General features: G+C 38.8%; 3 protein-coding genes across 3 annotated transcripts; all 3 read right to left on the bottom strand.

Annotated features, from left to right (window-relative positions):
• Nucleotides 1-951: 951 nt before the first annotated feature.
• LOC121654587 (APC membrane recruitment protein 2-like) lies at nucleotides 952-4833 on the bottom strand. Its single transcript, XM_042008796.1, is given in 2 exon segments — nucleotides 952-4179; nucleotides 4181-4833. Coding segments are annotated over 2 exon segments (3114 nt in total). The 5' UTR covers nucleotides 4567-4833; the 3' UTR covers nucleotides 952-1451.
• A 1738-nt stretch (nucleotides 4834-6571) lies between these two features.
• Nucleotides 6572-9339, bottom strand: LOC121654907 (organic solute transporter subunit alpha-like). Its single transcript, XM_042009265.1, has 8 exons — nucleotides 9264-9339; nucleotides 8944-9095; nucleotides 8697-8770; nucleotides 8129-8287; nucleotides 7810-7921; nucleotides 7567-7713; nucleotides 7001-7106; nucleotides 6572-6897 (listed from the first exon to the last, which is right to left on the bottom strand). The coding sequence occupies exons 1-8, from the start codon at nucleotides 9337-9339 to the stop codon at nucleotides 6737-6739; spliced, it is 987 nt and encodes a 328-aa protein (XP_041865199.1). The 3' UTR covers nucleotides 6572-6736.
• Nucleotides 9340-12087: 2748 nt separating this feature from the next.
• On the bottom strand, nucleotides 12088-17071 carry LOC121654857 (palmitoyltransferase ZDHHC20-B-like). The gene is made up of 13 exons (XM_042009187.1): nucleotides 16909-17071; nucleotides 15764-15790; nucleotides 15524-15618; nucleotides 15255-15375; nucleotides 14493-14562; nucleotides 14173-14205; nucleotides 13904-14024; nucleotides 13201-13333; nucleotides 12971-13097; nucleotides 12662-12748; nucleotides 12502-12578; nucleotides 12367-12413; nucleotides 12088-12273 (listed from the first exon to the last, which is right to left on the bottom strand). Exons 1-12 carry the CDS (start codon nucleotides 17069-17071, stop codon nucleotides 12370-12372), a joined length of 1098 nt encoding a protein of 365 aa, XP_041865121.1. The 3' UTR covers nucleotides 12088-12273; nucleotides 12367-12369.
• Nucleotides 17072-17645: the final 574 nt, after the last annotated feature.

The raw sequence follows: 17645 nt of genomic DNA, 5'->3' as shown, positions 1-17645 counted from the left end.
TATTCATTTGTAGATATAAGCATTCCTTTTCAGCATCTTTAGTCTTTGTGTGGCATCATAAATCAGATAAATAATTAGTCTGACCTTCACTGTTTAGATAATTACATGCTTGGTCTTATCTGACGTGATATTAAATACTTATCCAAAGTAGATGATCCACTCAGTCTTAGGGGAGTTAATCAGCAGTTCTATTTACACTAAGAATAGCAATGGCACACATTCCCAAACCTTTTTACTGATAATAAGGTATGCATGTTAAGTGCTTTCCCTAGCAGCTGATTGGCTGGACTCTGCTAACACTGATTTGCTTATTATTCAGGTCAGTGAGCTTGGAGTGTGGATGATGTTGGAATGATGCTCCTGTGAGGGCAATCTGAACCTAAAGTGTAGTAAGATGGTGAGTAATACACAGCCAGTCAATGATTTATATGTGCTCATATTTCTTTTTTTCTGTTTGCAAATTGAAACACTGTACAAAACAGAATATAATACATGCCTTAAACAGATCTTATCTTGCTAAGTATGTTTTATTGATTACATAAGAAACAGTACAACATAGATGAATCTCTACACAGAGATGTTGTTCTCATCTGAGTATAATTGAGATTAGGATAAGTATGTGCCAGCTGGAGATCATATCTCACCACCTTCTCTGTCTTGCTCAAATGTCCATAATGCCATTCATAATGGCCACTGTCCATTTCATTGGAAAGAGTCATTTCCGCTCCACCGTCTGAACAACAGTTCCTCCAACAGTGCAGTGAAATCTGATAATGTTACATATGAGCAGGAGCTGTACAGTCCAATAACTTGTGCAAAAATTAATGGCACATTTTCTGCTACATAGATCCAGAGATAAGTGTGGAATGTAAGTTTGGTTGTTGCATTACTTTGTTGAGCTCTGGCGGTTCATCTTCTGACATAAATAAAAGGTAAAGGGACAGATTATTTTCAATAGACTTGCTGGAAAGAAATATTAAAAGAGTGGAGCGTTCCTACAAAAAGTGGGAGTAACAAAAGTTAAAAGTACTGTAGAAAAGATGGAATAAATTCAGAGTCTGTGGGAAAAGCACCCTCAAAAAGGCACTCGCCTATGTTGTTTGTGTGGGTGTGTGGGTGTGTGTGTGTGTATGATGGTGTTCACAGATGTCCTTTTAGCTTGGTTGTCCTTAGTTACTGATGCTGCTGGGTGTTCAGGTGTGACCCTCAAACCTTTCCTGAGTGCATGTCCAGTTGGCTCAGCACCAAAGAGCCAAGCTGTTGCTCCATTCCCGGTAGAGATGTTTTGTGCTTGAGTGCTGTCAGCCTCCTTGACTCCTTGCAGATGGTGTTGTAAAGTCAAGAGATGAGAAAATTGCAGTATAGAAATGTCAATTTAAAAAGGATGGTGCTTGGAAAAAAGTTGCAATCAGAGCCTCGAGCTTTATTGTTATCTGTTTCAGTCCGTTGTTTTATTTCCTTATCTGTGTGCTGCCACCTGTCAGGGCAGGTTTGCTACCAGCCTTGCGTACGGGGACCTTGGAGATGGGAATCTTGGTGCGAGGGGGTTCTTTAGTCTGAGATATTTGGGAAGCAGTGTGAGGCTGTGGGCCGTGCTTTACAGGGATCTTGGAGTCACGCGCTGAACTGGTGAGAACTTTTGGTTGTTGAGGCTGCTGATTCTCCTCCTGGGTGTGTTTTGAGGTGGGCACATTTGCTTCGATAGTGCTGATTTTATCTTTGCTGCCTGCATCATGTGAGTTGAAATGGGGCCTCTCTTCCAACACAGGCGTAGGTGGGTCCTTGCTTGGTTCATCATTAGCATTTTGGCTGTCCCGGACAGGTAGCTTGCCCACTCTCCCTCCTCCTACTACAGGGATTTTACTAAGCCCTGATGCTTTGACCTGTTGTGGCTTCTTTTCTTTGGAGGTCCCCTGGAGGCTTACTTGTGACTCATTAGCTAGGTCTTTTATTTTGGTGGACACAGCTTGGCTTCCTTGTCCACCTGTGGAACCTAGAGAAGCCAACTGATGATCCACCAATGCCTGTCCACTCCCCTTCATCTTCACAGAGATTGGAGCTTCCGTTAGCAAAGGTGCAGGAGGAGAAGGGGGGGAAGTGGTGGGGAAAGAGTCACTCATAGGTGCAGAATGGGTTTTAGGCAAAGAAACTGGGATTTGAGCAGGAGCAGGGGGGGCTTTGAATGCAGAAACTGGAATAGAAACAGGGACAGGAGGATCCTTAGGTACTGATGCTGGGATCTGAGCAGGAGTTGGAGGATCTTTAGATGCAGAATCTGAGGGCTTGGAAGGTTCTGGTGGAACTTTAGATAGCGAAATCGGGATCTGAGCAGGTGCTGGAGGGTCTTTAGATGGAATAGCCTGCATTTTGACAGGAATAGTTGGGTCTCTTGATACAGAAACTACAATCTGAGCAGCTGCTGGAGGCTCAGGTGAAGTGACCTGCATTTTAACAGGAGCAAGTGGATCTTTAGTTAGAGTAACAGGAGCTTGAGCAGGGGCAGGGGTGGATTTGAATTGAGAAACTTCCATTTTAGTTGGAGCAGGAAATTCTTTAGATGAAACTGTGATCTGACCCAGAGTAGTTGGTGTTGGGGATGCTGCAGAAACAGCATGAGTGGTGGTGACTGAAATTGGCATCTTATCTGAAGAGATTGGTGCTCTGGTGGGTTTAGTTGTAGGAGGGATCTTATCTAAGGTTGAAGTTGGAGGCGAAACAGATGGTGGGCTAGGCTGGATCTTATTTGTGGCAAACAAAGTTGAAGAAGGACAAGGATCTGACACACTTACAAGTGAAGGAGTGGTGTTATTTAAGGTCACTGATGTGGGAGTGATGGTAGGCTTGGAAAGGGATGGAGATACCGAGTCTGAGATTGTAGTAAACATGGGTGCTGATGTCATCTTGGAGGAAATATCTGAAGCAGGAGAGGAGGGCTTAGTCGTAAATGCACAGGTTACTGGTCCTGGCATTGGCGCTTTAGATTCTCCAGGTGCTAAGCTTGGAGAAAGTTTGTAGGAAGTAGATTTTTGCTGGTTCAAACTGCAAACTGAATCCAGATTAACAGGCAGAGGTTTGGTAACAGGGATGGGAGGGCTATGGGCTACTGGAGGTTTAGCTGATGCAGGAGCTGAAGAAGCTACAGGACTTGGTTTACTTACAGAAACAATATTTTGAGAAGACAGTGTCATCTCTGAAGCCAGTTTAGTAGCTGAAAAGACAGGAGGTTGACAAACTGAAGGAGCCTTGACCACAGTGGGCGTTGTGTTTGGAGGAGCTGTGGCAGCAGTAGAGATTGAGCTTATTGCTGATTGAGTTGTCTTTGAAGCAGAAGACATCACTGGAGCTGAAAAGCTTGCTAATGCCACAGGAGTAGTGGAGGGTTTTGTCGTGGTGGGAACAGAAGTTAGACTAACTTTAATGCTGGCTGAAAGGTCAGAGGGCGGAGTAGAGTCTGAACTCAGCTTAACAGAGTGGGAAGTCAAAGTGGAAGATTTGGTGAACGATGTGAGGTTGGTGCTTGGCTTGGTAATGGTAGATGAGGGGATGGATACAAAGGAGGGTTTTGCTGCAGCAATGGTGTTGAAAGCTGTTGACACTGGTGAAGAGGAGATGGTTGATTTGGTGAAGAGAGATGTAGATAAAGGAGTCACATCAGTAACCACAGGGCTGATAGCACTGCTGGCCTTTCCCCACTCTGCTTCCACATCAGCCATGATGTCTCCACCCCCTGAGATTGAGTCAAAGGTTAGGAGAGAGGAGATGTCTGCCAGCAAGCAGCTCAAGCTGTTATCTCCAGGTACCAGTGGGGGTTCAGAGGTGGGCAAAGGCAACACATGATCATTAGTTCTACTCACGTTGTCTGCTGTCACACGGGGAGATGACATCTCTGATGGGGATGTGGCTGCACTGTCGTGAGTTATAGAGCCATGGACGGGCTCAGAGCTCTCTGTCTCGGGGCTATCCAGAGAGCGAGGCTGGAATTTAGGTGTGAGGGTAAGGTCCTCTTTGATGATTTCCACACTGTTGGCACGAGATGACATGAGAAGCGGGCTCGGAGGGGCTTCCTCCTTGTCCTCTTTATCTTTTGATCGAAGCTTGACATTACCAAACAGGCCTTTCAGCCCGCGACGTTGCCGACCGACTGGCTGAGACACAGTGTGGACTCGGCGGTCCCCCACACCCCTTCTGCCCCCCCCTCAGCAGTGAAAGGAAACTGAGGGACTTAGCCGAGCTGAGTGAAGAGATGGATGTACGTGCAGGAGCAGCAGCCAGAACACCATCTTCACCAAGTGCCTCATCCTCTGCCTCCTCCATATTTCCTTGACTCACCTCCTGTCCCTTTTCCTTGTCCACCTCCTGCTCAGAATCTGGCGCAGGAGTCTCCAGTAATCCATCCAAGGTTTTGCTCTTGATAACAGGTGACTTGTTGTTTCCATCCCCTTTGCTTCGGATAGAAAAAATGTTACCTGGTTTGCGTTTACCAAACAGCTTGAATCCTTTTCTCATTTTCCCACTTGGCTGCGATTCATTCGGTGGGGGGTCCGTGTTTTCTGTTTGTACATCCATCTCCTCTGTGGTTCTCCCTTTCTCTGTATCCCTGTTCACTTGCTGCAGTTATTATTCCAAAACCCGTGGATGGAACATTTATATCCAGAGCTTTATCTCCGCTTGTAGCTATGCTCTTGCTCTGCTTCTCTCAGTGGGTTTCTTTATCAGTTGTCTGTATCCCTCCCTCTGCCTGTCTTTCCCATCCACCCCTTTCTCCTCTATTTCTCCCTTGAAAGCCCCTCCCCTTTGCCTCCTTTTTTTCTTTTTCTTTTTTTTATCTGGCTGCTCTCCCTGGTTGCTATAGCAACTGAGGAACTAAGCAGCTTTCGTCAGCAATGCAGAGCCAGGGGCTGTCATCAACCCACCCTGACCACAGCTTTCTCTTCCTCTCTGTCTGATGACTGTGTTTACATAAACAGCAAAGACAAATGCGCCATTAATAGGTCCAAATTTTGAATTCTGAATTATTTGGCTTTATGTAACCCTTTCTTCCAGATCAATCTAGGTTCCCTTAATATTCAACCTAAAATATGTTAGTGGATTTGCTGTTATTCTAAGTAAAACTTTCTAAGATCATGATGTTACTGAATTATTGCAGTGCGTCATCATTTTCATTAACAGCAACTAATTATTCCATTAAAGATGAAAGGTAATTAGCATTTTTACCGTTTGCTCTTATATGCAGCATTTTCATTTTTACTCCTGTTGTTTATCTAGTATTCTGCATATTTCTTTAAAAAGCACAATCTGAGTGTGCATAAGAAAACAAAGAACAAAAAACAAAAAAGCTGATGTGGAGTGTTAATATTGATATTTCCAAAGGGAAAAAGTTTTTTTTTCACCCCATTGGCTCAGTGTAATTAACCTGAACAACTGTCAATGAAAAGCAAATTTCTTCTAGAGAATAACAAAGGTGTTTTACAGAAAATCATATTTTTATTATCTATATCCATGTAAATTAAGAAAGGATGACAATTTTTTTTGTTGGTTTATGCATTATTTTTTTTATTGCAAGGTTAACAAATGAGGTTTTGGAGGTGGAACAGTTGTGGCCTCCTGTGGCTATGTTGGGAACAACAGGCACAGCTTTGCAAAAAGCACACTGTATAAAAATAAAGCTGCTGTCTCATCCACATGTACTGCCTAACCCAAATAGGTCTGTGTAAGTGGGTCAGCAATCCTTGAAGAAATCTGGCTGTTTTTTCCAGAACACGTTAGCTCACAGTAGGAGGTTTAATGATGGAGTCACACAAGCTCAAAATGTTAGTTTTTTGTTAGTTTGTTTTTGGTATTGGTCTGATTTTAGGGAGCATAAAATATTGCAGCAGGGATGGAAATTATATAAAATATGTAGTTTAAAAAAAGGTGATACTATGTACAACTGTCTTTAGTAGAGGGAATATATGATATTAGATCTGCAGCATACAGAAGGTTTATGCATACAACCAATATGAATAAAAGCAATAAAAAAAACACTCCTACAAAAAACATTGATCACACTTCAACACTGACACCTCCTTTTCTAACACACACACAGGCAAAAGCTCATGATCAAATATAAATAGATGCTTTTGATGAGTCTTTTCTTGTTAAACATAAACCTGCTTCTTCTGCACATTCTGTATTTTGTAGAGGCTTCACTCTTCTCGAGATAACAATAAGAATGGCATATCTGTTAAATAATACTTATATGAAGTGCATTAACGACATATTAATGATGTTTGATCACTGATTAAGATAAAGCCCTGCATGTGACTTCCTGTTTGATCACAACAGATTATTATAACAAGTTCTCTCTGCAGATTTTAAACTAATGGAAACCTGCTGAATGGCATGGTTGTGGAAGCTGGTAAGCAGATTTATTTGCCTTCAGAGGAAACAATATCTTTCTTGTGTTTGTGTCAAGCTAAGCTAACTGATAATGGCTTCATATTTACTGTGCATAAAGAAAACATTATGTTCATATAGTGTCAAGTAGTGTGACCTTTAATGCACTAATTTAGGGATTTCTGTTGCTGTTATTTCTGTCTCTACTCCTCAACAGAAAAAATATTAATGACATGTAAACATTCGCCTCCACACTTGAATGGCTGAATGAGGTAAAAACTAAAGTTTGATTATTTGATGATCTCCTAACTTACATAACATTAAACATCTGTGACAGAACAGCTTTGATGCGCTGTCTTTTTTAGACATCATGCTCCACGAGAGCAGCCTGCAGGGCAGCCGTGTTGTTCTGCTCATTGTCATGTGCCTCAGAAGGAAGTGGATCATATGTGCGATGGTACAAAAGCCAAGTGACCAGACTGATGATGAACATCTCCATAATCATCATCTGCTGACTTAACACTGCAAGAAGAGACATAAGAAAGAAAGAGAAGAAAAGGGGAATCAGTGTTGTATCGTTGCAGCTCTTATATCAGCAGCAAACGCTCAAAGAGATGTTTCTTACTGGATCCTCGAGCTTGAGAGGAAAATGGAGGAGCGCAGGCGATGGTTCCATCTAAAGCCAGGATGTTTATGATTGATGTCTGCAGCTGACTCAATACAAGTATTAGCTAAAGAAAAAATAAAGAACTATTCAGTTACACAGTATAGACATGCAAGTAAATACAGTATTTACTGTGTGGCATACCCGAAGAACTGGAGGAGTAGCATTTATATATTTATTTTTAGAAAAGCCCTTTTTCTTATTCTAGTACTCCACTGTGGGTTATGCAAGATACTTTAGGAATGTGTGACCAGAGAGCCAAACTTAAATGTGACATAAAGAAAACAGAACTCATGACATTAACTTTTTAGAAAAAAAAAAAAATTATTTAGATTCTGAAAAGTGGAGGAAACTGGTTGTTTATCCTTTATTGATCAGCAATGTATTGATGTAAAATGTGACAGATAGTATAATAATAGTATAATTTTTATTGATTTTGTTTGCCCCACAAATGGTAGCAAAAGTAGCCCTCAGAGAAATAAGTAATTGAATCCCTGTAGCTTATGGAATATGAAGTGTTGACTCACTTGGTACATGGCATACTTGGGTATAATACGAAGGCTGCGTAGAAAGCTGTTGATGTTCATGAAAATGATGGCGACAGGCCAAAGGGAGGTGATGGTGAGAACACCAATGAATGGGTTAAGCCAAATGGCTGCTCCAGTTATCTCCAGCTAAAAAAGGAAATTAAAAGAAAGATAAATATATTTTTTATACTCAATTTTCTTTCTAGTACATTCATTTATTAAATGGAGCATTTAGCCACTTACATCAGAAAGATCAAAGTTGCCGTTTGTCCACAGTATAACAGCAAGGACAGACAGTGCTGTTTTTAGGATTGCATACTGCAGAGAGCCCAGCTTCAGCAGGAACAACATTCGTCTTAATAAATACAATAAAAAAGAAACACTAACATGAGTTTTTGACGTCACAAGATTAAGTAGAGTCAATGCTGAAAGACACAAAAGAAGAATATGAAAATATGAATACATAAATGTCAGAAAGTCCAAGAAAAATGTGTTTATTAGCAGCTAAGAACACAGATTTGAATTATTAGGGACAGAGAAGTAATACTCCATGAAAAGCTACCGTGACATGGGCACGCGAGGTAAACAGGGGCAGCAGCAGCAGCAGGGTCCTGTGTTGATCCTAAAGTTTGTTCCGGAAAAACGGTCCAGAAAAACGTTGCTGCCTCCTAACTCCTCGATCATCAGAACCAAGACCTTGTACACCACAACTGCAAAGTAACTACAGACAGGACGAAAAGTAACTCAGAAAACGGGAAAAATATCTACAAATATTTGATTAATAGCTGAATAAATCAGTTGATACCATAGATATTAACTTCGTTTTTTTCCCTTCTAGACATCTTCAGAGGAAAACATTTCATTCTCTGAAATGGTGCCTATTAGGATACATTTAAACAAATATAACATGATGAAGTACTTTTTTCATTTAATTTCCAAAGGATTTGTTTCAGGACTTTATTCAGATGTGTCACAAAAGGTGTCCCATGTAGCCTGAGCTTTGATCTGTGTAGCAGTTAAACTATGGGATAGTCTTCATTGTATAGTAAATTCTCAAAGGCTTTGAAGCTTTCATGGCTTGTATATTAGGGTGAGTTTGGCATTTATCTAAGTGTCAGGGAGAGACACACCAGTTAGATGTCATGTCTGTGATCATGACGGCTCGAGGAATCCACATTCCAAAGCAAGACATGGTGGCGATTACCTGGAAGAGAGAAATTCAGTAATGTGACCGAACCTCTAACTCCAAAATTAGCAGCATTTTCATATTAAGATGTTTTGCCTCATTCAGCCAGATCTCATGTTTTTAGACTGAATTTAATGTTGGTTTATATCTCTTAGGTTTACAGTCAGCAGTAATTAGGACTAAATGCTTACTGGTGCTGCACCACTTATCCAAATGATGGTTGTCTTCTTGGGACACGGCAATTTTTTATAAATGTAGACACACAGCTCCAAGTACAGCACCAGGGACACACAGGACATGAACGTGAGCATGGAGTAGAGGCAAATTTCAAACTCATCGAGTTCTGATCACAAAGAGTGGAGACAGGGAGAGAGGAGTGCCATCATTAAGGATTTTCAGACTCACAGATTGAAGCACGACAGAACTCAGTGAACTGTTATTGTTATTAGCTGAAGCTGCTGATAAGGAAATTTTATCAGGAAGTAGCACATATCAACGCAGGGTCACTTACGCCTTATCACATCCATAGCCAGTGGAGGCTCTTGTAAACAAGCCGGATCAACGGTGCTGTTGAGGGATTCCTCCATAGTGAGTAGATCTTCTTGTGAAATGCAGTAATACTTTTAAAAACAACTTCCTGAGAAAGTAAAAATCTGTTTAAACAACCTCCTTCTTCTTCACATCACAGTGTTAACTGATGGATTCGAGCAGCAGATTCAACTGCAAGCACACCTTACACTTCAGGCATCGGAGATGGAGTGAAGGTGGGATGACAAAAAGCCTTTCAAGTTTACGAGAACACATCACCAATTGTCGCTCATTCATTCACAGACTTAAGTCGCAGTAATTTGAGAAATACTGAGGTCAGAGTTTGAAGGGTGAGACATAAAGAGCGTGTCCAGAGGTGAACTTTGACAGGGTGTGTTGTTTCTTGTGAATATATAAGGGTATGAAAAGATAAATGAGTTTCCTTTAAGCACAATAGTTCACCCTTTAGTTTCATTAATATAAACTTTATACAAATCCTGAAGGTCTTGAGTAGCAAGAGCAAGATTTCAACCAGAACTGATGTGTTTACAAGTGCACATCATCTCAAATAAATGGTTAGTCTTGATAATTCTCTACCAAAATGTGTTATCAGAATAATTTTTAGCTTATGGCTCATGCACGTTGACAGAGCATTATATCTAGATTCAAACCAAATGTATTATCCTTTAAACATTTTTGTGCAGAAAAGTTACTTTTTTTAATTAACTTTTTACACACCTCACATGGTACCTGCAAACATAGTAATCCCCCAGGATGAGAGTTGATCGTTGTAAAATCCTGGGTAATTCTTTATGAACTATAAAGGGTTCAAAGAGTATCCAGCAAAGCCGAGTATTCTGACTTTTACATCTTTATTTGTTGCATTATTGTAAAGACAATTGCACTGAAAGACACAGAGGTCATTCAACTCTCCTGGCTATTAAAATCCTTATCCTGTTTCCAGCTCATATATTTCCTGTCAGAGACGTAAGCTCAGCTCATGTCTTCCATGAACACTTTATTACTTGTAAATGTAATTACATTATGTGTAAAAGTGTGATGAGCAGAAGAACAAACAGGCACTCCTGCTGCGATGATGCTGAATGGATAATTGTAGAATTCCCCAAAATTTAAATTGATGCTTCAAGAGTCATGTTTCCAACTTATATAGGTCATTCCACCATGTCATCACATCCATAAGTGCCTCTAGAGTAGACTGTACACCCCTAGCCAACGAATATTCTATCTATTAAGTTCTTGGGAGCTTCAAAATAAATTTTCCTTCCTTATGTATGGAGCTTTGTGGCTTTGGTTTTTATAGGAAATATTTAAATATGCACACACGTTGCACAATAACCTAGTTAAGGAAACTAAAAAAGCTTGACCTTATAGCAGAGCTATAGGTTGCCACTAAATGATCTATATGGAAATCTAGTCAATTAAATTTTTTTTTTAGAACCCAAAATTTCTGTCTGAACCAACTATCTCACTATTACAAAGGTCCTTTGAGACAAATACATGAAAATAACTGATTAAATCACAGATTTTTCCCACTTTTCAAACGCCTAATTTGACTGGATTTTGTTTCCAATGAAATGGCTGGTTATAATAAACATCTGTAATCTCCTCATAAATTATTTAAGTTTCCTCTTAAATCACATCACATCAGTATTTAAAGATAAAGAATCACACCTTATAGTTTCTCACATTACATTTATTGTTACAGACCATTCAGGATCATTCTGAATGTGTGGTTTTCTCAATAAAAAAAGCAGTTATTTACAGATTTAACTACATTAACGGCTCAAGCTGCCTGGTTGTGTATTAAACCAAGTTCAGTCAGTCATTAAACCACCATGAGTACTTTTAAAAAAACAACCAGTCTACCCATAACTGTTATCTCTGCTCACGCAGGCTAACCCCATGCTGTGCTGAACATCATATCCATTAAAAAGATGTAAAATAATGACAGGTGCAAAGAGGCGCATAATGACACTCGCACCACTTTCATATAAATTCCTCCTTATCTGTTTTGGTTTGGGTTCAAGGACACAGTGGAAGAAATGCCCCTGAGCTTTCTGACTTTCTTTTTTACATGAGTTTAACTTTCCTTTTGTCTTCTTTTCTTCTGAATATTTTAAATAAATAAAAATTGAGTTATAAAAAAAACATCCACAACAAAACAATTTATAGCGCAATGAAAAATGGTAATTCCCTGCATAACATATGCTTTATTTCTTGAGTTTCTTCATTTCAAATTATTATATCATTAATAACTTAACTGACTTCGGCCCTCACAGTTCAAGCTTATATCATCTGTATGTTCATTGAATAAAATGCAAAAACAAGAAAAGAAAAATACCTGAAAAATGTAAACAGAAAGAGCTTCAAACATTTTCAGACAAGCTAACTAAACTAAATCTGGGACCATTTGCCGACTTGCCACTGATCTTACTAACTGCACTGTGCCTGGAGTTGAAAAGTAAGACATTCTGCACACACTGATCAACCATGTAATCATATAAATCTTGCTTTAGTGACTTTCAAATGTAACCAGATTCAATGTTTCATTATTAAACGCTTCATTAACACTGACAGAGTAGACATCTTTAGTTCAAATGTGTAAGGTGATTATTGTGTGTAGGGGGTTAAACAATAAAGACATACGCTGGCTCCCAGAGACTTTAAGATGCAACAGTAACAAACATTACTGAAACGTCTTTGGCTAATAACAAAGACAAAAATCCTAAATCACCTCTGCTCCAGACTGGTGCAGTCTACGAGGTGGCTGTAGAGTCTCTGTTGTCATGACAACAGTATTGCTGTTATGCTTTGGATATATATTTTTTTTTTTTACTTAAATACCTGCACTCACAACATTTAGTTTGAGGCTGCACTAAAACTCAGCATGATGGTGGAGGATGGCTCCTGCCGGAGGTGCTGATGCTCCTGGTTTAAGGCGTCATTGTTTTGGTTTTAGATGTGCACACGACCTGCAGCGACAGCCGACAAAACATAAATAAACACAGGACAAACCAGTCAATAAAGAGAGGGGGGCTGCAAAAAGTAGTATACAATACACATACCCATTAGGGCTCACTGTCCACTATCACAGTGACTGTCTGGCCTTCATCTGAAAGAAAAACAGTGACGAAAAAATGTTTGCTTTTTGAGGAAAAAAATATTACATAAATATGAGATATGGCTTCAGAAAAAAATACCTTTTTTCTCTTTGCTGTTATCTTCTGCATGTTGCTCGTCATTGTGCACACAAGGATTGGTCTCTTCATTAACGGGGCTAGTAGTCACAAAGAGCAGTGGACGTGAAACAACAACACAATACTGAATATTTAAATTAAAAGAAACACAGAGATTACTTGCATTTTGCCATTTGGCTGCAGGACACTGTTTGCTTGTTCAGGATCTATGTGAACCAGTCTGGTGACAAAGGAATGTCCATCTCCCTGACTGAAAAACAGAAGCAAAATTTAAAAACATGCTTGCACTTATTGGATTTACTTTCAGGGGTGTTTTTTTTTTCTTATGTCCACCAGTCTATTAAAATGTCTAATGATAATGGTACATGTGGAGTTTATGCGGCTGCTAACAGAGCTAATCTGCCTTAGACTTGTCAGAAAACATTTATAGTGATTGCTTAAATGACTGTTAGCGGTAACATTTTAAGCTCACCTTGAAAACACAGGAACTATCCAGTACTTTCCTCGATCTCCAAAAACCTCAGCTACATTTCGTTTGCAGCCGAGTGAAAAGCCGTTTTTGTCAGGACCATTCGGGAACACAGGAGCCCTAAAAGCCTCTGCAAAGAATTTAAAAAAATATATAAAAATAAAAAAAATTAAAAGTTGTTGCAGATTTGAATACAAGACACTAAATCAAAGTATACACTGATCCGTGTTTACCTATAGTGGTCCTGTTCTTTCCTACAAGCCATAGATGGTAGCTGAGAAGCGACACTATGCTGATAAAGAACAGGGCCGCCACAAAAAACAGAAACAAGATGTGGAATTTGGCATCTGTGTCGGGCAGTTGTTTCTTATGAGAGGGGGGAATAAAAACAGCATTAGCTTTGTTATTTTTTTCTGCTCATTCTCAGACATCTTCCTTCACAACTGCGTCCAATTAGTTAGAGAAATCTAACATTTTCTTTCCACAGCGCTGTTTGGCCCTGGACAACTCATGTCATGTGAAAACACCATCCATTATCATCCCTGTGTGGTTTGTTAAAACTCATTACCTCACTGTTGGACTAAGTGATAGGAGCTATTGTGTCATGCAAAGTAGTGCATGCTGTTGAGGATCACTTGACACACTGGTGCACCACAGTGACACTTTGTTGAACAGACTGGTTGACATCTTATCGCGCAGTCTGTTGTGGCTGTGATCTGAATTAACTTTTTACACCTTTTAATTTATTTATTATTAAATTTGTTGTTGACGGGAAGAAAGCTGTTTGACATTTGTGGCAGTATCTCTGATTTTATAAGAGATTTTTTTTAAACAAAATAAGCTGCTCTGACAATTGTGTTAACATAAATATAATCACTTTCATGAAAAACAGCTGGATTGCAAAATGAATACATAAGAGGAAGTTTCTATACTTACGGTCCAGAATTTGATGAAATACTTGATCACTGTTGCACAAATGACTACACAATAGAGGGTGGCATAGGCCAAGAACAAAACAAAGTATTTGTAGTTTGAGAATCCGACACAGTTATTCACCCTGAAAGACAAGAAGGAAACAAACAAAAAGAAAAACTATAATATATATATATATATATATACACATCTCACTGCATTTCATTTAAGAGGTGAATACCTAAATGAAATACAGAGCAGCTTAAATGCATAGTAAAATGGGAAAATCTTACCAGGGACAGTGATGGTCCATTTTCAGCACACACCTGGACAAATGGAAATAAACACAAATGCTGTCAGTACTTTTTCATCCATATCTATGTTGGTCAGCATTAAACCAAATATGGATGAAACACTGTTTCGTCTCATCATCTGACAGAAAAAAATTGATTTTTTTCTCATAATTTTTCTATAAGGATGCAGCAGTTAAATTTTTTTAAAGACAAAAACAGAGTGATCCTGTTCAAGTGTGTCTATACTTATTGGGGAAAAAATAAAAACTAATTATTATTTATCTATAATTATAAAGCATATCTACATAGAAAGCACTCACATTTCACAGGTTGAGCAGTGATGGCAGCGGTCAGGTTTGATTACTTGGCAGTAATCACAGTATCTGACAGCTATTTGGAGAAAATGAAAGCAGGATTATTACAGCACTGAAAAGGCAGCATGGTGTGTCACTGGGTGTGTGAGGCTGCTGATATTTAAACAAAATAAACATTTTAAGATACAATCTTAAATACAATGAATTAGCTTCCAAAAATTTATCTTCAGGGGTTAATGGAGTATTTCTTTTTTTCCATTTCATTGCATTTCAATCAACCCCATTTATAAACATCCTGCATATTTTTATGTGGCATCATCTAGCTCTTTCATTAATTCTAAATTCAACAGTGGTTATTGCTGTCATAAAGTGTCTTTTCATATGTGCTGTAACACTGAGATGTGCAGATAATGATTGGTGATTACTGGACTCTCTAGGTGTAAGTCCATAGAGAAAACAAGGTGCACCTGAGTCCAATTAACCCCGAAACAGTTCTGTAAACAGGAAACAGACCAGCATATGTATTCACAGAATAATTGTCAATATCATCTGCACTCTCATCTAAAAGGAGAAGATAAAATGTAGCAACACATTTATGCAACTGCATACATGACAAACATGCTGAATGATGACAACAGTCTCTGCATCCTTCCTCTATTTACACAGGGTTCTCCCTGATGGTCTGTGTGATGACTCTATGGGAGCAGGGAGTATAAAATAAAAATAAGCTGAGGACAGTGACTCTTGCTGCTCAAGTGAAAGCCTCACCTCCTCCAGGTGTGCGTGTGTACACAGGTAAATTCTTTGCCACTTTCTTCAGAATCTCTTGTTGCACCTCAGCTCGTTGCTCCTTCTCGTACAGCTCCTTCTCTGCTCTGGGCAGAGCAAACTGCCAGGAGGAGAGACAACTGCAGTCAGAAAGTCTTACATACTGAAATAGTGTATGCAAAATCATTCTGTCCATCTTACTAAACATTACATATTACTGGCTCATGAAAAACTTTTTTTGTTCCTAGAAACAAATAAAGTTAACTTACTGCTACTGAGGGGTTCGCTGGTTTGGACCAGATGGTTTTCCAGTATGACCATATAAACATGCCAAAGAAAATATTAAAAATGACCAAATAGCTGACTGTTGGGAGAAAGAAAAAGATTTGAGTTTACATAGGCTTCTCTAACATAATCCGTCTTTCACAAATCTACATCATCATTAATGTAATTAAACAAAACTGATAATCTGGTAGGAGAGATGAACAGTGTGTGTAGGCATCACTTACTTCGTTCTGCATTATTTGGGATTGTATCTATAAGGCAGAAAAAATGTACACAGATTAGTAACCGTGAATGAATGACATTAGAATGCATGAATACACCTCCCCCTCTCTCGCACCATGTGGCAGCAGCCTGGCACGGCCAGCAGTGACCCACCCATAACAGAAAGCTTTGTTTAGGCAGCAGGGATGTCCCTGTTCTGACAAGAGCCACTGAGTTACAGACATAACTACAGCGAGGACACACACCAATGTTAATAAGATAAGAACCAACCTTAAATATATTGTAAAAAAAAAAAAAAAAAAAAAGATTTATCGGACGTGGAGAGGGGGGAAATTCATGTCACGGCATGTACATCTTATCATTACCTATTTAAATCTATCAATATATTTACAGGTTAAGCAGTGAGCTACGTGGAAAACTGACAAAATGTGAGGTAACAGAGGTTACAGTGCAGACATATTGATGACACTTCAAGTTATCACTTCAACTACTTAACTTTGTTGTATGTATATACATATATACATACACACAAACACACACACACACACATATATATATATATATATATATATATATATATATATATATATACATACACACACACAAATATATATATATAAAAGTTTAATTGTTGTCTGGTCTCTATTGTACTCTATAGGTGACAAATACAATAATATATTATTGTATTTGTGTATATGTAATGCTTAAATTATATTAATTTTACAGCTGATTCTTATAAGAACTCTTACAGCTAATCAGTTATTAGTCAAATAATAATTAATCTGTAAATTATCAATTTTGGGACAACACAAAAAGTTGGTCTTTTTTTTAATAAAAAATAAATAGGAGTGACTGTCATTTTTAATGGCAAGTATTGAATGAGAACTATTCTGATAAAGTCAAAAGTTTTCGGTAAAGAAGATACTGCTAATTCTGTTATCATGAGGAAATGAATATGTAAATGATTAAACACAATATCTATGGTAAATATTCCCCTGGTCTGTTATTTTCCCAACGCACGGAGTGTACAGCCTGATTTTAAATCTGACTTCAACCCGTTTATCAAAGTTGGCAACCCCGACACTGTCAACACAAGCTAATATTCGCCCCACAACGGCAAAAAGCTAACAAAACTGTGTGTACTTACAGACACAGAGTTCCACGACGTAAGCGTAATAAGACCAGCCAACAACCAGGTTAATAAACAGCACAGGTACCCAATTCAAAGCCCGTTTACAGCACCTCAGCGCGTGAGAGGGCGCCATCTTTAATCCGTGTAGGGCATTAGCTGACAGTGACGTCATGCTCATGCTTTTAAATGGTCCAGCCAAAGATACAACACCGTCAAGATATTTCAATCCAACGCGGACGTCAAAGAGCATGCGCAAATGTTATCGCTGCTGTGAAGCGTTGAAATATTTCTGTATTTGTTTAAATTTATAGATTAATCTCACCGAGCTGCATTGTCCCATAAAAATCAAGGGTCACAGCAATTAAATTAGTGCCCTGCTATGCATTATTGCATTTTTATATTATTATTTTATCACACAGTATTCTTGTACTTCAACATCTTTGGTTTCATGCAATGAAGTTTCAACATTATGAAATTCAAATATTCCCTTATATTTTGTTTTTATTTATTTGTTTTATTTTATTTTTAATGGTCAAATCTACAAAAACTGATTTACTGTGTTGTCTGTCATTTTCTAAACTGAGGCCAAGTGTAAAACTCTGGCTCCCACTCAAGTAAAAGCATCTAAAAACCTTTAACATTTTGGATCTTGTTTCTTCTTGCGTTGTCTCTTAGCCCTTTCTTTGGGAGATGAAGAAAAATTAAGCAGACAGTAAGGAGCCTTTAAGTTGTATTCTTACTGATGGCCAGCA

This window comes from Melanotaenia boesemani, chromosome 15 (genome assembly GCF_017639745.1).
Source record: "Melanotaenia boesemani isolate fMelBoe1 chromosome 15, fMelBoe1.pri, whole genome shotgun sequence".
NCBI lineage: Eukaryota > Metazoa > Chordata > Actinopteri > Atheriniformes > Melanotaeniidae > Melanotaenia > Melanotaenia boesemani.
This window is presented reverse-complemented; position numbering and strand designations above follow the sequence as displayed.